This window comes from Hemiscyllium ocellatum, chromosome 1 (assembly GCF_020745735.1).
Source record: "Hemiscyllium ocellatum isolate sHemOce1 chromosome 1, sHemOce1.pat.X.cur, whole genome shotgun sequence".
NCBI lineage: Eukaryota > Metazoa > Chordata > Chondrichthyes > Orectolobiformes > Hemiscylliidae > Hemiscyllium > Hemiscyllium ocellatum.
Window position 1 is genome coordinate 38037549 of NC_083401.1, and position 22842 is coordinate 38060390.

The 22842-nt window shown below is 42.0% G+C and overlaps 1 protein-coding gene across 1 annotated transcript in view; it reads right to left on the reverse strand.

The window, feature by feature from the left end:
- Positions 1–22842, reverse strand: part of LOC132818151 (lipoxygenase homology domain-containing protein 1-like) — a 216951-nt gene that overhangs the window by 147456 nt on the left and 46653 nt on the right. Inside the window, exon 9 of the mRNA XM_060828922.1 lies at positions 13937–13967. Coding sequence (XP_060684905.1) covers positions 13937–13967 — 31 coding nt within the window. The remainder of the gene's footprint in view (positions 1–13936; positions 13968–22842) is intronic.

Below are 22842 nucleotides of genomic sequence, written 5' to 3' on the forward strand. Positions count from 1 at the left end.
ATCACAGTACCCTTCCCTGATTTCTGAACCTATGTCATCCTTCCCTATTATGAATAGAGCTACAAAGTTTTCAATTAAAACCTCAGCTGTTTCTTCTGGTTCCACTCATAGATTATTACTTGGTCCCTAATGAGCCTTACTTTTGCCTGGTTATCCTCTTGCACCTAATAGTCTTATAAAAAGCCTTGGATTTCCATTAGTGTTACCTACCAGTATTTATTCATGCCCTCTCTGCACTCTCCTAATGTATTTTTAAACAACCCCTGGCTTTCTATAGAATGCATGGTTAGTAAGTTTGCAGATGACACCAAAATTGGTGGCATAGTAGACAGTGAAAAAATTTTTCTAAGATTACAAAAGGATCTTGATCAAATGAATCAATGCGTTCGAAAATGGCAGATGGCGTTCAACCTGGATAAATGTGAGTTATTGCATTTCGGTATAACAGGGGTAGGACCTATACAATTAAATATGCCTTCAGTAGTATTATAGAACAGAGTGACATAGGGGTGCAAGTACATAATCCTTTGACGTTTGCATCACTTATAGACAGGATGGTTAAAAAGAAGGTTGGCACGTGTGCTTTCATTGCTCAGTCCTTTGAATATCGGAATTGGGACATTATGCTGAGGTTGTACAGGATTTGGTATGGCTTCTTCTGGAATACTGTGTCTAGTTCTGGTCGCCCAGTTACCAGAAGGATATTATCAAGCTGGAGAGGGTTCAGAAGAGATTTACCAGGATGGTGCTGGGTATGGAAGATTTGAGTTATAAAGAAAGGCTGGATCCACTGGAACTTTTTCACTGGAGCGGAGGAGGTTGAGATGTAACCTGGTAGAAGTTTATAAAGTAATGAGAGGTACAGATAGAGTTGATGGTTGTTTTCCTTAAATGGGGAATTTCAAGACTAGGGGGCACATTTTTAAGGTGAGAGGAGAGAGATTTAAAAAAGACATAACAGACAAGTTTTTTTTATACAGAAGGTGCTTCGTGTGTAGAATGAATATTCTGAGGAAGTGGTGGATGTGGGTACAAATTACACATCTAAAAGACATTTGGACGGTTACATGAATAGGAAAGGTTTGGAATGATATGGGCCAGCAGCAGGAAAGTGGGACTAGTTTAGTTTAGGACTATGTTCGGCATGGTCTGGTTGGACCGAAGTGTCTGTTTCCGTGCTGTACAACTCTATGACTTCTAGGGCATTAACTGTTCTGAACCTTTGGGATCTACCATAAGTTTCCCTTTTTTTTCGGATCCAAGTCTATCCAACCAAAACTCTCTCAACAAACACATTGAATTGGATCCCATTTACCTCCCCTGAGAAAAAGAAAAGGAAATGACATCACCATAGGAAATGATGCCGCCACAGGAAGTGACACCACCAACCCAAGGAAACCCAAACACAAAAATAGAAAGTGGGCTACACCATCAGTGCTTCGTCCAGAGGCTCACTGAAGATGTTCCCTAGTATGGTGACGAAATGTCAGAAAACAAATCTTCCAGCTCAGCGAACAAATCTACATTGAGAACCTTCAAAGATCATCTCCCCTTACTACAGCAATTCACTCCCTTGCTCAATAATATGAGACCACCTCCTCATTCACAATTCCCGGCCCCTGTTTCACTTAAAGATTCAATCTTAAGCTGCCAGTCCTGACCTTCCCTCAACCATATCTTGGTGATAGCAATGACATCACATCCCCGCGTGTTAATCAACACTCTGAATTCATCTTCCTTATTTGTAAGACTCCGAGCATTAAAATAAATGCCATCCAGCCTTGCTATGCTCCCATGTGCCTTAATTACATTTGCACTGCCTTCAAGGCTAAGTTGGTTCTTCAACTACACTTGTCCATGCATTCCATTGTACATCCACTCCACATTCCATCCACCTGCCAAATTTGTTTAAACCCAATTAATTGGGATGTTGTCCCAATGACAAAAAGAATATATCTCAAAAACAGCAGAAAAAAGATGAATTAAGTGAATCTAGAATGAGAAAGGCAATAAATAAGACATTGGTGCAAAAATGACCTTTCTTCTTGTGGTACAGATCCTCTCCGTCATCTGAAGATTCAGTGCGGTATGTCAGAAGTTCTCTCTCATAAATTTCTTGATAGTTGTATGCTTTTTTAGATGATTTACTTTTTGATTTATCTCCTTTCTGTTTCTCCTTCTTTTTTCTTTTTTCTTCATCACTGTCATCTGAACCTTTCTTGGATTTTTTCCCTTTATTCTTCTCCTTTCGAGGTTTATCAGCATGCTCATCATCTTCAACTGAACCTTTTGATTTGGACCTTTTGTTAGGCTCTTCTTTTGGAGATGCTTTTTTTTTCTTCCTTTTCTCCAGTACTACTTCTTCTTCCTCGTCATCTTCTATGTGCTCCTTTGATTTTTTCTTCTTGTCTTTCATGTTGGTGTCATTTTCAAATTTTCTTTCCTACCTTTTATCCTATGTGTCACATTCACACAACAAGTTGCTCTCTGCTCTCTCCTGCATAGCTGCAGGACTCTCATGAAAAATTACTGCTGTGCCAGAGACACGTGACTTGAAGAGAAAGCAGAGTGTAAAAAGAGCCCAGAAGCACAAACCTTATCATCAGGCTTCAGGTCTCTCTATAATTTATGTATTGGGATCATTTTACAGATGGAGGAATGTCTCAACTTTACTTGAGATCTCCCACCACTGCTGTAGACAATGACTGGGCTGCATTCAGAAAACTTGCATGTTATTACAGACTAAACATTATACTTGGAAGACATAATGGTAAGACTATAGGAACAAACACTGTGCCAACTCTTGTTAGGGACTGGGGGACTTATCATTGAAGTAGGGTACCTTTATTGCTTCACTCAATACTGCTTTTACTTGGTTTATCAACGTCTGCTACATTCCTGTATTATGGGTTTAAGGCAAATGATATAATCACTTTATTTGTAGGACTCCTGTCTTGATAATTCACCTTCCTGTCACAATGGAAATGATTTAATTCCCCCTTCTTGATGGTAATTAGTATGGCAGATTAAAACTGGTGAGCTGATTTACTGGCAAGAGGCTGCTCTGTACCTGCCCAGTACGATTTTATCTTCAGTGACTTCCACTTGAGGCAAGTTATGGCCAAATGGTGCTGTGATGTAATTTGTGCTCAACTGGGGAGGAGGCCTGCCTGATGTCAACTCTGCTGCATGGCAGGTGGCAGTGTAGACAAAAGGGGCCACAATAAGTTTACACTTTTGAAAGGATTCCACTGGAAGCCAGCAAAAACTGGAGTGATCTGCTGGGCCCTCACAAGGAATTTATGAGACCCACATGACAGTTTTAGTCCCTCATCCAAGTGGCATTGACTATGTAATTTTCTTCACCCTCTCCCCCACCACTTCGCTATTCTGGAGATCATAAGCTTGAATTCAGCTCTCACCTCAAATCCCATCTTGTTCACCAACATTTATGCCATCCCTCTAACTTTGGATGGGAGATGGATGTCCAATATCAAACTGATTGAGGCTCCACCTCATTCTCTTCTAGCTGGTGCACTATCTGCTTTGTGCTCTCTTGCCCACCAAAGACCAATGCCAACTACAGATAAGATCACCACAATTTGTTAATTTCCTCATAACAATAATTCACATTAATACCGTGCTTTAATATAGAGAAATATCCCCATGTAGAGCAAAAGTTTAACAATACACAAGAAATGACTGCGGTCAAGGAAGCAAGTATTATGATGTCTTTTGAAAATGTAAACTGTGTGAACAAAATGAGACTCAATGTGCGAGGACGTTACTGAAGCAAGCTGGGATAGGATGATGAAGGTTTTGTTTCCAATTTATTTTTTTACGAAATGGTATGTTGACAAAGATTAATACTTGGAAATCAATGAGCTGAGGAACCAGTGGATAATAGTTAGGAGTGAGCCTGATTGATGTGTAGGACTTGGTCCAGGATGAGAAGGAAGGTGTGGCACTTCAGATGAGTTGGAAAAATATAAGATGGAATGAAAACAAGAAAGTATCATATTAGATAGCACAGCCAGGAAACAACAAAATTATAGAAATTAACATCAGTGTTGATGGGGTCAAGAAAGAATTTGGAGATGTTACTGAGATGGATAATGGGAATCTTGGTTGTTAGGAGATGAAAATAAACTTCACGTAAGGATTGAACAGAACATGGACAATCCAAAATAAACAGGTGGCTGGGCAGGGAGATGGAATTGGAGACAAAGTGGAAAGTTTCTGGTAAGATGTTTTCTTGTTGCCAATATATTGGTCTAGAATGATCATGACCAAATCTGATTGGCAGAAATACAAAATGGCAAAGCTGATGGGAGTTGAGGTAGAGTGAGGGAGGAAATGAGACACAAAAGATATTCAGCCCACACCGCCACATTATGACCCGGCCTCTGCAAAGTTGAGTAAACCCTGCATCCTCATCCTACATTGGAATTAACTCACTGCAATGTGTCCTAATTCAACCCATTCTCCGAGACTTAAAACTGTCAAATTTCTTGTTAATTCATATAATTGTTATCTTATCATCTACAAAATTCGTGATATTTATAATACATATGAACTGTTATTTAGTGTATGTATACAATAGTACTATGTACAGATTACAATGGGAACATTTGAGTACTTGGTTACATGCTCTGCAGTCTTCAAATGATAAGTTAATCTGGCTTTAAAGATTGCTTTAATTTATTTGTAGATCAGCTTTCAAATTCAGACAGGTTGAGTTACAGTGCCCTTGGAACTTCTGCACCTATTGGCTTGTAACTTTAGAATGCATTAGCTTTATGAATGAAATTGTTCATCTAAAGGCAACCTACTTGCTTGTCTCCCTGTGGGTGCATTATGTAAGTGTTATTATGCAACTACAAGTTGGCCCAAGTCTATAGTTATGTAGTCAAAACACACACACAAACTGCAATGATGAGAGTGGTGATTATGTGGTACAATCACAGTGACAGCAGGAATGCTGTACATGTATCATATGTCCTAAACCTTAAATAGGCTTTTGCTCTTAATGGTCACCAACTGGTGACAACCATGCACTTGCATTTTATGAAATTCACTACAAATTAATTGAATTGAATTGAATTTATTGTCACGTGTACCAAGGCACAGTGAAAAGATTTGTCTTGCGGGCAGTACAGGCTGATCACAGAGTTAAGTAGATAACAGCAAAAACAAAAAACACAGGTACAGGTGAATATTATGAGTTTGTGAGTATATTATGAGTCTATTCTGTATTCTAACAACAGTAGGGTAGAAACTGTTTCAAAACCAGTTGGTTCGTGTGTTCAGGCTTCTGTAACTTCCCTCCAATGGTAGACATTGTAGAAAAGCATTGCCAGGGTGGGATAGATCTTTGAGAATGCTGACGGCTTTTCCTTGACAGCGGCCTGGTAGATGGATTCTATAGATGGGAGGTTGGCCTTTGTGATTGTCCGGGCCGAGTTTACCACTCTTTGTAACTATCCCCAATCTTGAAAAGTATAGTTGTCATATCAGGTAGTGAGATGGAACACCTATAAACATTGGCAAGGGTATTTGCCATCATGCCAAATTTCCTCAGCTGCCTGAGGAAGAAGAGACATTGTTAGGCCTTTGTAACCAGTGCGTCCACATGAAGAGTCCAAGAAGGCTTGTTCTTGATTACCTCTCCCAGGAGTTTGACACACTCCACTCGTTCTACCTCTGTGCTGTTAATGTGTAGGCGGGGCATGAGTAACATCCCACCGAAAGTCAATAATGAGTTCCTTGGTTTTGCCGGCATTGAGAGCTAGGTTGTTCTCAGTGCACCATTTTTCCGGGTCTTCCATCTCCCGTCTGTCGTCTGTTTCGTCGCCATCTGAGATTTGACCGACTATGATGGTGACATCAGCGAACTTGTAAATGGCATTAGTCCGGTATTTTGCAACATAGTCATGGGTATACAGTGAGTACAGCAGGGGGCTGAGTACGCACCCCTGGGGGCTCCAATGTTGAGTGTTAATGAAGATGAAATATTGTCCCCAATCTTCATTGATTGTGGCTTGTGGGACTGGAAACTGAGGATCCAGTTGCAGAGAATGGGGCTTAGTCTGAGATTACTAAGTTTAGTAATCAGTCTCGAGGGAATAATAGTGTTGAAGGCTGAACTGTAGTCAATGAGTAGGATTCTTATGTAGCTGTTCTTGGCATCAAGATGTTCCATGGAGGAGTGAAGAGCAAGTGATATGGCATCTGACATGGATCTGTTAGTCCGATAGGCAAATTGGAGTGAGTCAAGAGTAGTGGGGAGGCTGGAGTTGATTAATGCCATGACCAGCCTTTCAAAGCACTTCATGACCACGAAGTTAGGGCCACTGGGCGTAGTCATTGAGACATGCTGCATGAGCCTTCTTAGGCACAGAGATGATGTTGGTCCTCTTGAAACAGGCAGGGAGTGGCCTGCTGCAGGGAGAGGTTGAAGATGTCCGAGAAGACCTCTGTCAGTTGATCTGCGTATGCTCTGAGTGCACTGCCCGGTACTCCATCTGGTCCATTACTTTCCTTGGATTCATGCAAAGGAAAACTGATCTGACCTCTGATGTAGTGACTGTTAGGATAGGATCATCGGGACTTATCGGGATAGGTGTTATCTCACTGTCAAAATTCTGCTCAAAGTGAGCGTAAGAAAATGTTGAAATGATCTGGGAGGGATGTGTCATTGTCTGCTATCTTGCACTGTCTCTTTTTAGAACCTGTGAAGTCATACAGTCCTTGCCATGGTTGCTGGGTGTCTGTTTTGGTCTCTAGTTTGGATCGGTATTAGTCCTTGGCTGTCTTAATGGCTTTGCGAAGGTTGTACTTGGATTCCTTATATTACAGCCAAAACAACACAGGAGTCTCCAAAGGAGCAGTGCAAAAAGGCCAAGTGACTGTGTATCTGCTTCCACAGATTGAAGGATCACAAATAGTGCAGAATAATGAGTATTTTGCATCCGTGTTTACTGTGGAAAAGGACATGGAAGATATAGAATGTAGGGAAATAGATGGTGACATCTTGAAAAATGTCCAGATTACAGAGAAGGAAGTGCTGGATGTCTTGAAACACATAAAAGTGGATAAATCCCCAGGACCTGATCAGGTTACCCTAGAACTCTGAAGGGAGCTAGGGAAATGATTGCTGGACCACTTACTGAGAAATTTGTATCATCAATAGTCACAGGTAAAATGCCGGAAGATTGGAGGTTGGCTAACCTGGTGCCACTATTTAAGAAAGGTGGTAAGGACAAGCCAGGGAACTATAGACCAGTAAGTCTAATGTCAATGGTGGGAAAGTTGTTGGAGGGAATCCTGAGAGACAGGATGTGCATGTATTTGGAAAGGCAAGGACTGATTAGGGAGAATCAACATGGCTTTGTGCGTGGGAAATCATGTCTCACAAACTTGATTCAGTTTTTCGAGGATTGATGAGGGCAGAGCGGTAGATGTGATCTATATGGACTTCAGTAAGGCGTTCGACAAGGTTCCCCATGGGAGACTGATTAGCAAGGTAAGATTTCATGGAATACAGGGAGAACTAGTCTTTTGGATACAGAACTGGCTCCAAGGTAGAAGACAGAGGGTGGTGGTGGAGGGTTGTTTTTCAGACTGGAGGCCTGTGACCAGTGGAGTGCCACAAGGATCGGTGCTGGGTCTACTACTTTTCATCATTTATATAAATGATTTGGATTTGAACATAAGAAATATAGTTAGTAAGTTTGCAGATGACACCAAAATTGGATTACCTCAGATTACAATTGGATCTTGATCAGATGGGCCAATGGGCTGAGAAGTGGCAGGTGGAGTTTAATTTAGATAAATGTGAGGTGCTGCATTTTGGGAAAATAAATCTTACCAGGGCATATGTACTTAATGGTAAGATCCTGGGGAATTTTGCTGAACAAAGAGACCTTGGAGTGCAGGTTCATAGCTCCTTGAAAGTGGAATCGCAGGTAGATAGGATAGTGAAGAAGGCATTTGGTATGCTTTCCTTTATTGGTCGGAGCATGGAGTACAGGAGTTGGGAGGTCATGTTGCAGCTGTACAGGACATTGGTTAGGGCACTATTGGAATATTGCATGCAATTCTGGTCTCCTTCCTATCGGAAGGATGTTGTGAAACTTGAAAGGGTTCAGAAAAGATTTACAAGGATGTTACCGGGGTCGGAAAGTTTGAGCTATAGGGAGAGGTTGCATAAATTAGGGCTGTTTTCCCTGAAGCGTCGGAGGCTGAGGAGTGACCTCATAGAGGTTTATAAATTCATGAATGGCATGGATAGGATAAATAGACAAAGTCTTTTCCCTGGGGTAGGGGAGTCCAGAACTAGAGGGCACAAGTTTAGGGTGACAGGGGAAAGATATCAAAGGGACCTCAGGGGCAACCTTTTCATGCAGAGGGTGGTACATGTATGGAATGAGCTGCCAGAGGAGGTGGTGGAGGCTGGTACAACTACAACATGTTAGAATTATAACATCTGGATGGGTATATGAACAGGAAAGGTTTAGAGCAATATGGGCCAAGTGCAGGCAGGTGGGACTAGATTAATTTGGGATAGCTGGTCGGCATGGACAAATTGGACCAAAGGGTCTGTTTCCATGCTGTACATCTCTATGACTCTATGATTTTATGATTCTAATAGGAACCAACAGGTTTTCAAGATATTAAAGGAAAAGATCAGGATAAATGTTTTGCTGATTCTAGAAGATTACCACTAAAATAGATGGGAAAGTAAGTTGCAAGAAGAAATAAGAAATTTACAAATAGATATGGATCGGTGAGATGAATGGGCTAAGATTTGGCAGATGAAATTTAACACAGATAATTGGGAGGTTTTAGCTGGGAGGAATGGAAATCCAACTTATATAAATTATCTAATCTTCACTGCAGAGGCATCTGGGTGTCCTCACGCATGAATCACAGAAAACTAGCATGCAGGTACAGAGTCCAGCAGTTAACAAGGAAGGCAAATGGAGTTTTGGCACTTATTACTAAAAGAATAGAGTATAACAGTAGGGAAGTGCTGTTGTAACTGTGCAAGGCATTAATGAGACTATATCTGGAGTATTACATACAATTTTGGTACCTCACTTGAGGAGGGATGTAATTGCATTGGAGACAGTTCCCAGAAGGTTCACTAGATTGATTCCAGAGCTGAGGGGGCTTGTCTTATGAAGAGGGATTGATCCGTTTAGGCTAAGATTGAGCAATTTAGACCTTTAATCTCTAGAGTTGAGAAGAATGATAGGAAATCTACTTAAAGTAGGTAAGTTGCTAAAGGGATTGGCAAAGTAGATGCAGAAAGGATGTTTCCTCATGTCATGCAATCTAGAATGAGAGGTCATTGTCTTGGGATAAGGAGTGACAGATTTAATGTTTTTTTCTCAAAGTGCTATAAATCTGTGGAATTCAAGAGGATGCCAGGTCATTGCATAAATTTAAGGTGGAGATAGATTTGTAATTAGATTTGAGTTGAAGAGTTATGTGGGACAAGCAGGAAAAGTGGACTTGAGGCCAAGATGAGATCAGCCATGGCTGCATCAAACGGCCGAGCAGGCTCGAGGGGCTGAATTGCCTGTTCCTGCTCCGAATTCTTATGATAAACAGGGTTGAAATATTAGAGCCATACCTAGTGACATTATTGAAAAACATCAACTCACAAATGTTGTGCTCTCCCTCATAGTTGTAATGGTGTTTGGTGGCTGGCAGGTCAGCATTTAGTCAGCAAACAGGAATAAGATATGGGAGAACACCTGCTGCTTTTCTTTCTCCACTGCACGTTATGAAAGTCTATAGTAGGGAGGGCAGCGGACAGCCTTTTCCATCTCATTGTCTCACAAATGAGGGCCCTAATTAGATGACTTACATCAACTGACACCGAACTCTGGAAACTCATAGCAGATGATGTTCACTCCAATGTAGTTTTAAAGCAAGGTGCAAGGGCCCTCTTGTGGCATGGTGGTACTGTCCCTATCTCTGGACCAGAAGGCCCACATTCAAGTCCCATCAGCCTCAGAGTTGAAAAATGTGATGCTAGAAAAACAGAGCGAGCCAGGCAGCATCCGAGGAGCAGGAGAATTGATGTTTCGGGCATACGCCCTTCTTCAGGAATCTCAGAGGTGAGTAATAATATTTCTGATTAGGTTGATTAGAAAGAAAGGTGAAATAAACAAAAGAGGTTGAAGGGCACTTGTGGCACAGTGGTAATGAGCTGAAAATGTGTTGCTGGAAAAGCGCAGCAGGTCAGGCAGCATCCAAGAAGCAGGAGAATCGACGTTTCGGCCATGAGCCCTTCTTCAGGAATGAGGAAAGTGTGTCAAGCAGGCTAAGATAAAAGGTAGGGAGGAGGGACTTGGGGGAGGGGCGTTGGAAACGAGATAGGTGAAAGGAGGTTAAGATGAGAGTGATGAGGTGAGGGTGATAGGCTGGAGTGGGGCTGGGGCGGAGAGGTCAGGAAGAAGATTGCAGGTTAGGAAGGTGGTGTTGAGTTCGAGGATTGGGAGACAACGTGGGGGGTGGGGAAATGAGGAAACTGGAGAAATCTGAGTTCATCCCTTGTGGTTGGAGGGTTCACTTTCTCTGCCCAGTGGTAATGTCCTTACCTCTTTGCCAGAGAACTGGGTTCAAGTCCCACCTGTTCCAGAGGTGTGTAATTACATCTTTAAGGATGTTGATTAAAAAAAAGTTCACTGTTCAGTCTCCTGTGAAGATTTTGCCTGACCTACCAAGTATTTCCTGTCTCAGTTTTTGATTTCCATCCTCATGTTTTGACAAGGCTTTGTATTTCATAGTTAGGTGGCTTTTTGTTATCTCCTAAATTTTTATGTTTTAATGAAATGAAAGTGGGCCATTGACTTTTTAAATCTATCCATGAGTTTTGCAGTCCAGGCCTGGATCCTTAGGTTGGCCCTACTCTGACCGTGTACCAGGAATAATAAATAAAGATGGAAGATGCTGAAAAAGCCTGACAGCATCTGGAGAGAATTCTTGCTTCAGATCTGCGACCTTTCATGAGAATTGAGAAAAGTTAGACATGTAATAGGCTTTAAGCGAGTGAATGTTGAAGGTATCATCATCTAAGTGAGAGGCGCAGGCAACCTTGTGGTGAACTTGTTGGAGCCAGTCTTTAATATCGTCATGGCGACTGTCTGAGCTCACTTACACTTCAACCACTGTCCTGACTGAATGAGGTGTTGAAACAAGTGATGCCAATTTCATTGAGACCATGGTCCACTGACCACATTTAACCTGGGAACAAAGGAAGCAGGAGGTATTTTCTAGTTGCCTTCTATGTGTGTATTTGAATGCAGTACAAATTTTCTTTCCAGATGATCCTCCAGTTGGCATCAACCAACTATAATCCTCTGAGTTTATAGCCCCTTCCTTTCATAACATGGAATTGGTCAGATCCACCAAGGGGCCATCACCCTGTAGGCAGGAGCCTTGCATGTGTGGAAAACTAAGTCTGGGGCTCACAAAGGCCAGAGTCAACCACAGCATTCAGATCTGATGGGTTGTGGGCAGGACAGTTTAAAAGACAAAAGGTTTCATGTTGCAAAGTCAAGCTGACTTATTATGGAATGAGTGAATGTACCTGAACATATAACTGAAAAGAAAACTTAGAAATAAATTGAACAGCAGGAGAGCAGTCATCTCTAATTAGCTCGCTCTGTCAAGGAGATGTCACAGGCACAATGGGCAGAATGTTTCCTCCTCTTGTATAATCTATGTTACTATGCAAAGCTAAAGCATTGAGCTTTTGGTATAAGATGAATAGGATGGGTTCAGAATTGTCACACTAAACTGGAGAAAATTCTGGCTCAGCCACAACTTGACGTTAGACCAGAAGTCAGACAAGACACAGATCCTGGAGTTTAGAGTGGCAGTGATGAGGTAAAACAGAGCATTGTATTATGGAAGTTGATCGTACTGACAAGTTGGGACAGTGAATCTATGGCCAGGAGTAAACCCTGGCTCAGGGGCACTGAAAAAAACTGCACTGCACCAAAAGATCAAGATCAGGACAGAGTGGACATCCAGCCTGTTACCTACCCAGTCACAGTTGTTCAGATTACTTACTTACTTACAGTGTGGGAACAGGCCCGTCGGCCCAACAAGTGCACACCGATCCTCCGAAGAACAACCCACCCAGTCCCATTCTCCTACATTTACCCCTTCACCTAACACTACAGGCAATTTAGCATGGCCAACTCACCTAACCTACACATTTTTGGACTGTGGAGGAAACTGGAGCACCCAGAGGAAACCCACGCAGAAACCACACAGTGCGAACCACCGTGCCACCTGCCCACTAGGTCCTCACTATCATAGTTCACATCCAGGTCAATGGGATATCACCGTGCTAATTGGACCATACACAGAAATAAAGACAAATTATGGATCTGAGTTGAGAGTGTGGTTCTAGAAAATTACAGCAGGTCAGGCAGCATCCGAGAAGCAGGAGAATTGACATTTCAAGCAAAGGTCCGATGAAGGGCTTTTGCCTGAAATGTCAATTCTCCTGCTCCTTGGATGCTGCCTGACCTCATAGAGTCATAGAGATGTACAGCATGGAAACAGACCCTTCGGTCCAACCCGTCCATGCTGACCAGATATCCCAACTCGATCTAGTCCCACCTGCCAGCATCTGGCCCATATCCCTCCAAACCTTTTCTATTCATATACCCATCCAAATGCCTTTTAAATGTTGCAATTGGACAAGCCTGCACCATTTCCTCTGGCAGCTGATTTCATACACGTACCACCCCTTGAGTGAAAAAGTTGCTCCTTAGGTCTCTTTTATATTTTTCCCCTCTCACCCTAAACCTATGCCTTCTAATTCTGGACTCCCCCACCCCAGGGAAAACACTTTTTATCCTATCCATGCTCCTCATAATTTTGTAAACCTCTATAAGGCACCCCTCAGCCTCCAACGCTCCAGGGAAAACAACCCCAGTCTGTTCAGCCTCTCCCTGTAGCTCAAATCCTCCAACACTGGCAACATCCTTGTAAATCTTTTCTAAAATTTCTTAACATCTTTCCGATAGGAAAGAGACCAGAATTGCACGCAATATTCCAACAGTGGCCTAACCAATGTTCTGCACAGAGGCAACATGAACTCCCAACTCCTGTATTCAATACTCTGACCAATAAAAGAAAGCATACCAAACGACTTCTTCACTATCTTATCTACCTGTGACTCCACTTTCAAGGAGCTATGAACCTACACTCCAAGGTCTCTTTGTTCAGCAACACTCCCTAGGACTTTACCATTAAGTATATAAGTCCTGCTAAGATTTGCTTTCCCAAAATGCAGCACCTCGCATTAATCTGAATTAAACTCCATCTGCCACTTCTCAGCCCATTGGCCCATCTGGTCAAGATCCTATTGTAATCTGAAGTAACCTTCTTCACTGTCCATTACACCTCCAATTTTGGTGTCATTTGCAAACTTACTAACTGTACCTCTTATGCTCGCATCCAAATCATTTATGACTCCCATGGGGAACCTTGTCGAATGCCTGACTGAAGTCCATATAGATCACGGAGGAGAGGGTGGAATGGATAGGTGGAAAAGGAGATAGGCAGGTAGGACAAGTGCAGGCAAGTCATGGGGACAGTGCTGAGCTGGAAGTTTGGAACTAGAGTGAGGTAGGGGAAGGGGAAATGAGTAAACTGTTGAAGTCCACATTGATGCCCTGGGGTTGAAGTGTTCCAAGGCGGAAGATGAGGCGTTCTTCCCCCAGGCGTCTGGTAGTGAGAGAGCGGTGGTGAAGGAGGCCCAGGACCTCCATGTCCTCAGCAGAGTGGGAGGGGGAATTGAAATGCTGGGCCACGGGGCGGTGTGGTTGATTGGTGCGGGTGTCCTGGAGATGTTCCCTCAAGCGCTCTGCTAGGAGGTGCCCAGTCTCCCCAGTATAGAGGCCGTCTAGCTGATCCTTGAGGGGGCATATTCTCTCCCTGGTTATCTTTTTGTCCTTAATGCATTTGTAAAAACCCTTTGGATTCTCCTTAACTCTTGGCCTGCTGTACTTTTTCAGCACCACACTCTTGAGTCTAATCTCCAGCATCTGCTGTCCTCATGTTCACCAATATGGATCTGACATCAGTGAATAGTTCACAATTTCAATTACAATTGACAACTGAACCTTAAATGAAACTTTCTGAAACTTGATAATCCAGATGGTCAAGCAATTGGGATTTCCAACTATTTTCAGTTTACTAAGAAGATGCCAGAGATAATAAGGAACAATCACTGTATCATGAGGCAGAATTAATCAGCCTTTTATCTGTGCTGTATCCATGTCTCAGAGTAAATGATAGGGAAGTTTGCCATTAAATATAGAAGTGAAATTCAAATATAGCAGAACCAATTTGCACTGTAGTCCCACAGGGGTTTAGTTAACAGCAATCATCTTTGCCCAGAATTTTGTAGTAGAGACTTTCCTATGTATGTGGCATCTAAGTGCAAAAGCTAACTGAGAATCAGGCAGATCGGGGGCATGTCTGTGAAAAAGGCTGTATTCTCCTCCTTGATTAAATTGGATGAAAGAATGTCATTTTTCACACCCACATAATTCAGTTCATCTGGGAACAGAAGAAACCAGGTTTTACATTTCATTTTTCTAATTTCCTCCTTTCTTTCTTCTGTTGGGTTGAATACATTAGTCAATTGACTATTCTAAATATGTTAATGCACACCTTTTGGGGTTGTGAGCAGAAACGAGTGAATGGAATTAAATACTCCCCCTCTTAATGAATTTTTTTGGTGAGGGGGCATTTAGTCAGGTGAAAGGCTGGTTGGTGGACATCCCATCATCTTCCCATGTCCACTCTGATTATGTTAATTTAATGTAGCAAGACTTTTGGTGAGGCCATACATAGCAGGCTTGTATTAATCCACTTGCATGTAAGGGGTTCACACATGCTTGAAGGACAGCAAGCAAACCAGTGTGGGATCATTTGCAGGTTCCTGGGTTCCCTCTTTCAAAGGCACTCAGTGCCTGTGGGAATCCTGTCCTGTCTGCTGATTCCCATCAACTCTTACCCCACAACTCTTAGTCTGCAAACCTTCTCCTGGTATTATACACCTCACAGTGAGGAGCCAAGCCCTTAGGTGGGTGTCATACCAACTGCAGCCACCAGAGGTGCTGCTGCACGACAGAGCTGACAGTCTCTTCTCATTGCTTGATAACTCGAAGATCCTGGGAAAGCCCACAACAGTCGGGTTAAGTCCCTGAGTGGCATTTAAATATGCCAGATCTTCCCCAAAAGAGGGGACCTGGGATTGTCATCAGCTTTCCAGTTGACAGGTGATACTCCCATCACCTATTAAATATCACACAAAGTATTGGGTGAATTAAAGAATTCTGGATTAGTGGTGCTGGAAAAGCACAGCAGTTCAGGCAGCATCCGAGGAGCAGTAAAATCGACGTTTCGGGCAAAAGCCCTTCATCAGCAGAGTGCCTGAAGGGCGAAGAAATAAATGAGAGGAGGGTGGAGGTGGGGAGAAAGTAGCATAGAGTACAATAACTGGGGGGGGGGGGGGGAGGAGATGAAGGTGATAGGTCAGGGAGGAGGGTGGAGTGGATAGGTGAAAACGAAGATAGGCGGGTAGGACAGGTCATGGGGACGGTGCTGAGCTGGAAGTTTGGAACTGTGGTGAGGTGGGGGAAAGGGGAAATGAGGAAACCGTTGAAGTAGCTTCAGGGCAGAGGAAATGACCTGGGAATTGCAGTGGGAGAGGGAGTGCTCAGACTAAAACCTGAGCAGCTGTTTACTTGCATTAAAGTACTTGATCTTTTTTTTAGTCATAGCTGAAGTTGTCCATTCCTGACAACCTCCTTGTAAATCTCTTCTTTACCTTTCCTTACATGAACTCATCCTTCCTGAGCTGACAAAATTGGACACAATACTTTAGCTGTAGTTTAATTTTTAATTTATACAATTCTAGCATAATTCCTGTCATTTAGTATTCCTCTCTATTACCTTTCTGACCTCGTTCTCTCATTCCCTATAGTTGAGCCACACATGTTGCTGCGGAATAGGCTCTGATTGTAATTCCCTGAGGAACCATCACTCTCATCAATATTCAAAACTGAATACTGGCTGTAAAGAATGATGTACTCATGAGTCTCCAGCATTACTTGTCTGTTCCTCTTTGGCCAGTTGATGGTTACCAATTGCCTTTCAATCAGAAAATCCTTAAACAGTGGGGTGAACACCTCCAGCAATGTGCTATCATGTACCTCAAGCCTCGTGCATGCACTTCCATAACATTATCTGCTACTCAGGTTCTGAAGCCTGGAGCACGAGCTTCTCCGGCAGATAATGTTTTCTGCACATTTCATGGTCTGGAACATGATCTGGTTCCTGATGTTCACATATGGAACAGGATGTGCATTCCACAGGAATATCATTCCTCTATATATTCAACTAACTAAACCTAACAGAAATAGACTCAAGGCAACATTGGTTTCTGATCAGTTTGCACCCCAGTACATTGTTACTGTATTAAAAAAAAAGCAAGTTAGTCATACATAAATTTCGTTGATAATGATTTTGCTGATTGATCCTGATATTTCTGCAACTTTCTAAACTAAAGAATTGCTCCATGAAGCAGATATGGTCTGCGAGTGACAGCACCTTCTTTCCTTCCTCTTTCTCCCTCTTCTATAAGACTGCTTCTTCATATGTACAAACATACATATCATCCTATAGATTAGAAGCAGAACACCTTTCAGTTTATTTACCTTTTTCCACCATTCAATAAGATATGTTTTTCAATTCAACATTTCTATCTATTCCTGATAACATTTGCTTCTTTTGACTAACAAAAATGTCTCACCTGTCTTAAAAATACTCAACTAACCCACCTCATCACCTTCTGAGGCAAAGAGTTCCACAAGTAGCATAACTCTGAGTGAAAAAAAATTTTACTCATCTCTGCCTAAAAAAAGAGCAATCCTAATTTTTAATCAGGGCTCCCTAAATCTGGGATGCAAATGGAAGATACTGGAGAAAATCAGTAGGTCTGGCAGTATCTGTGTAGAGAGAAACAGAGTTAACATTTCGATTCAAAATGACATTTTTTTCGGCATTCAAGGGGGCTAGCAAAATGATAGTATTTATGTTGTTGAAAAAGGAGACAGGGAGCAAATGGAAAAGTTTGTAAATGTGTCCACAACAAAAGGCAGAAGGAGAGCTCAATGGTAATAGAGGAGCAATACAGATGGAAAGTAAGTCTTAATGGTAGGCATTAGTAGCAGAAAACAGGTAAACTCTGCTGAGAGCAAACCCATACAAACAAGACATGGTTTGTTGGGGTGGGGTGGCAGTGGTTGGCTGTGGGATGGAGGATCAGTGGTCTGATATTATTAAACTCAATGTTAGGTTCTAAAGTGACTAAGTGGAAAATGAGGTACTGATCTTCAGCTTGCATTCCACTTTGCTGAAAACTTCAGCAAGCCTACTTTGCGTGCTCTGCATTCCGCCAGCCAAGCAACCTTGTCACCATGCTCATATGTATCTCCTTACACTATGAGTACCTACTTTACACAATGACTTCTTTTCTTGTCAAATGCCTTCTGTAAATCCAAGTAAGGTATATCAATACGTTCCCCTTTATCCATAGCATGTCACTCATTAAGAAAACTCCAATAAATTGGTTAAACACAATTTCCCTTTCACAAAACCATCTGGACTCTTTCTGATTACAATAAGCTTTTCTAAATACCCAACTATTACCTCCTTTATGATCAATGCAATGCCTACTCTGTAACAGATGTCTAGTTAACTGGCTAACTAGTTTCCTATTTTCTGTCTCCCTCCCTTCTCAGATGGAGGCCATATGTTTGCTACTTTCCAATTTAAGAATTTTTCCAGGACCTAAACAATCTTTTGAAAGCTAAAACCAACACATCTACTTCCTCATTAGCCACTTCTTGTAAGACCCCAAGATAAATTCCATCAAAAACTTCAGTTTGGTGTCTTGTCATTCTTCCTTCATGCTGTAGTCCAAGGAGAATGTGTCAGACAAGCCTGTTATAAAGAGACATTGAAAAGCCAATTTTTTCAGCCAAGTGTTTTTTTCTTACTCTCCTAATAGCCTTTCCCTAATTTCTAGAGAGGTGATGCTCTTCCCTTATTTTTATTGCGGGTATACAGTCTTAGTTGAATTAACATTGGATTAAGGATGGCTACGGAAATTTTTCTCAGTTACTATTTATTACAGCTCTAGTTTGACCAACAGTTTGCCTTGTAATTTGCAAAACCAGCATCAAGTGTCACAAAGGTTCTCTGCCTTATCCCTACAGTAACATCAATGCCCTAGAGCAGCCCAGAACTCCAGGTGGTTACAGGGAGGTCAGGACTGGCAGTTAAACCTCCAAGGATTTTCAACTTATCGAAAAGACAGGGAGGTGGGCAGAGGGAGTGGGGTTTCCTTGTTAGTTAAGAACAAAATTAAATCTATGGCACTGAATGACATAGCGTCAGATGATGTGGAGTCTGTGTGGGTGGAATTGAGGAACCACAAAGGCAAAAAAACCATAATTAGAGTTGTGTACAGACCTCCTAACAGTGGTCAGGACCAGGGACGCAACATGTACCGGGAAATAGAGAAGGCATGTCAGAAAGGCAAGGTCGCAGTGATCAGGGGAGACTTCAATATGCAGGTGGACTGGGTAAATAATGTTGCCAGTGGATCCAAAGAAAGGGAATTCATGGAATGCTTACAGGATGGCTTTTTGGAACAGCTTGTCATGGAGCCCACAAGGGAGCAGGCTATTCTGGACCTAGTGCTTTGTAATGAACCAGACTTTATAAAAGATCTTAAAGTAAGGGAACCCTTAGGAAGCAGCGATCATAATACGGGTAGAGTTCAGTCTGCAGTTTGAAAGAGAGAAGGCAAAATCGGATGTAATGGTGTTACAGTTAAATAAAGGTAATTATGAGGGCATGAGAGAGGAACTGACAAAAATAGACTGGAAGCAGAGCCTAGCGGGGAAGACAGTAGAGCAAAAATGGCAGGAGTTTGTGGGTATAATTGAGGACACTGTACAGAGGTTCATCCCCAAGAAAAGAAAGATTATCCAGGGAGGGATTAGACAGCCATGGCTGACAAAGGAAGTCAGGAAATGGATTAAAGAAAAAGAGAGATCCTATAAAGTGGCCAAGAGTAGTGGGAAATCAGAAGATTGGGAAGGCTACAAAAACAAACAGAGGATAACAAAGAGAGTAATAAGGAAGGAGAGGATCAAATATGAAGGTAGGCTAGCCAGTAATATTAGAAATGATAGGAAATGTTTCTTTCAATACATAAGAAACAAATGACAGGCAAAAGTAGACATTGGGCCACTTCAAACTGATGCTGGAAGCCTAGTGATGGGAGATAAGGAAATAGCAGGAGAACTTAACAAGTACTTTGCGTCAGTTTTCACAGTGGAAGACATGAGTAATATCCCAACAATTAAAGGGAGTCAGGGGGCTGAGTTGAGGATGGTTGCCGTTACAAAAGAGAAAGTGTTAGAAAAGCTAAAAGGTCTTAAAATTGATAAATCTCCTGGCCCCGATGGGATACACCCTAGAGTTCTGAGAGAGGTGGCTGAGGAAATAGCGGAGGCATTGGTTGAGGTCTTTCAAGAGTCACTGGAGTCAGGGAAAGTCCCGGATGATTGGAAGATCGCTGTTGTAACCCCCTTGTTCAAGAAAGGATCAAGACAAAAGATGGAAAATTATAGGCCAATTAGCCTAACCTCGGTTGTTGGCAAAATTCTAGAATCCATCATTAAGGATGAGGTTTCTAAATTCTTGGAAGAGCAGAGTCTGATTAGAACAAGTCAACATGGATTTAGTAAGGGGAGGTCATGCCTGACAAACCTGTTGGAATTCTTTGAAGAGGTGACAAGTAGGTTAGACCAGAGAAACCCAGTGGATGTGGTCTATCTAGACTTCCAAAAGGCCTTTGGTAAGGTGCCACACGGGAGGCTGCTGAGCAAGGTGAGGGCCCATGGTGTTCGAGGTGAGATACTGGTATGGATTGAGGATTGGCTGTCTGACAGAAGGCAGAGAGTTGGGATAAAAGGTTCTTTTTCGGAATGGCAGCCAGTGACAAGCGGTGTCCCGCAGGGTTCAGTGTTGGGGCCACAGCTGTTCACATTATATATTAATGATCTGGATGAAGGGACTGGGGCATTCTAGCGAAGTTTGCCGACGATACGAAGTTAGGTGGACAGGCAGGTAGGACTGAGGAAGTGGGGAGGCTGCAGAAGGATTTAGACAGTTTGGGAGAGTGGTCCAGGAAATGGCTGATGGAATTCAACGTGAGCAAGTGTGAGGTCTTGAACTTTGGCAAAAAGAATAAAAGCATAGACTACTTTCTAAATGGTGAGAAAATTCGTAAAGCCAAAGTACAAAGGGATCTGGGAGTGCTAGTCGAGGATTGTCTAAAGGTAAACGTGCAGGTTGAGTCCGTGATTAAGAAAGCAAATGCAATGTTGTCATTTATCTCAAGAGGGTTGGAATATAAAAGCACTGTTGTGCTACTGAGACTTTATAAAGCTCTGGTTAGGCCCCATTTGGAGTACTGTGTCCAGTTTTGGTCCCCACACCTCAGAAGGACATACTGGCACTGGAACGTGTCCAGCGGAGATTCACACGGATGATCCCTGGAATGGTTGGTCTAACATACGAGGAACGGCTGAGGATCCTAGGATTGTATTCATTGGAGTTTAGAAGATTAAGGAGAGACTTAATAGAAACTTACAAGATAATACATGGCTTGGAAAGGGTGGACGCTCGGAAATGTTTTCCGTTAGGCGAGGAGACTAGGACCTGTGGACACAGCCTTAGAATTAGAGGGTGTCAATTCAGAACAGAAATGCGGAGACATTTCTTCAGCCAGAGAGTGGTGGGCCTGTGGAATTCATTGCCACAGGGTGCAGTGGAGGCCAGGAGCTAAATGTCTTCAAGGCAGAGATTGATAGATTCTTGATGTCTTGAGGAATTAAGGGCTACGGGGAGAATGCGGGTAAGTGGAGTTGAAATGCCCATCAGCCATGATTGAATGGCGGAGTGGACTCAATGGGCCGAATGGCCTTACTTCCACTCCTATGTCTTATGGTCTTATGGTCTTAACTCCATCCAAACAATCCTGTGGTTTAGAAATTTGCATTTAAAGGATTAAACAGCAGGTGAAAAATATCGGAAATTTTTAAAAAACATTTCTTCTGGAATTTAAGGCTCACGGTTGTTAGTTCCAGCTTTACATCCTGGTTAAGACTTTAAGATTTTGTAGCAACAGGTATGAAAACTAAAAATCTGTGGCATGCATCTCTCTCTCTCTTTCTCCATCACACACAGAAATACTACTCCCTGCTTCGTTTCTATCTGGTTACCAAATGAAATGGATGGTTGCCAGATTTTCTGGTACTGTAGCTCTACAGAAGGAGAAACACCACATATCACCCACCATCATTGCCTTTCACACACAAGTTGCATTGTGTGCAGCAATGAAAACGTTTCAGTTAAAATTTCTAATGACATATAGCAATGTCAGAATGATACGCTTGATTGGTATCCTCAGTTCAGTGCTCTTGTTATTTTGCAGTGTACTTGGAAACATAGAAAATAGCAACAGAAGTAAACCATTCAGCCCTCCAAGCCTTCTTTGCCTTTCAATATGACCTGGCTAAGGACCCTGTTCCTGCTTTTGCACGATATCCTTTGGTCCCTTAGCCCTAACAACTATATTGACTTCCTACTTGAAAGCTGGTAGAGTGATAGAGAAACTTTATTATGAATATGCTTATTTCAAAGTATTCACTGTGCTCATAATTTGAAAATACTTAATCTGCATCTGGAGGTGTTGCCTCACTCACTTTAGGTAAAACTGAATTGTGGGTGACACATAAATCCAGCAAAATAGTCACAGGCTGACATTAAAAATACCAAAAATAAGCAGGAGACTCATTGACATCTGTAAGTAAATAGGATGGTTAAATATTGAAGGTACAACCCTTCATCAGAACAGCTCATAATCTCTCTTTACAGCATTATCAGATCGGCAAGCTTTGATATGCTCTTTTTTTCTCAACAACCATTTCATAAGGAGAAGTGGTTTCTCAGTAAACATTTAAAAATTCAGCTGAATGTCAAAGAAAGTCCTAGTATAGGTTATGCTGAAGTCTAAAACTGTTTTCTTAATTTAAATATTAATTCAAACACAACATTGTTTTCAGCCTCACCAGTTTTCTTTTCCTCCTTATTGTTCTCACGTTTCCACCACATCGTCACAAAATTGTTAACTGATTTAAAAGATACTCTTTTATTTAACCTTATAAAAGCTATGAGCCTGTCTTTGCTCCACTATATCTAACTGCAGCACCTCCACAGGCTGATGTGAAAGTAAAGGTGATGACTTTCTTCACTAGATCATATCAAACCGGGCTCAAACGAAACTGACACGATACAGAAATGATGAGAGCAGGACTTCCTCCAACACAAACTTATGTGGTTATCTGACATAGAAAGCTTTAAACAAAAACAAAAATGAGGCTCATTACTGTCTGGAGAAGGGATGGAGATAACAAGGAAATATAAAGAGAGTGCAAATGTCCAAAGTTTCCTTCTAAATTAGCAAATGGGCTTTCAATTAACTGGCATTGTACAGTTGCAATTAAACTCTCTGTTATCAGGACACTGTGACAAGAAATAAATAATTGTTTTTAAAAATGCCTTATTCTCTTTTCTGCAGTCCCTCTCTATTTCTCCAATTTCCTATGTGCCCCTGGTTTTTGTTGCATATTGGTATATGGTTGCTTTACTCTTTAT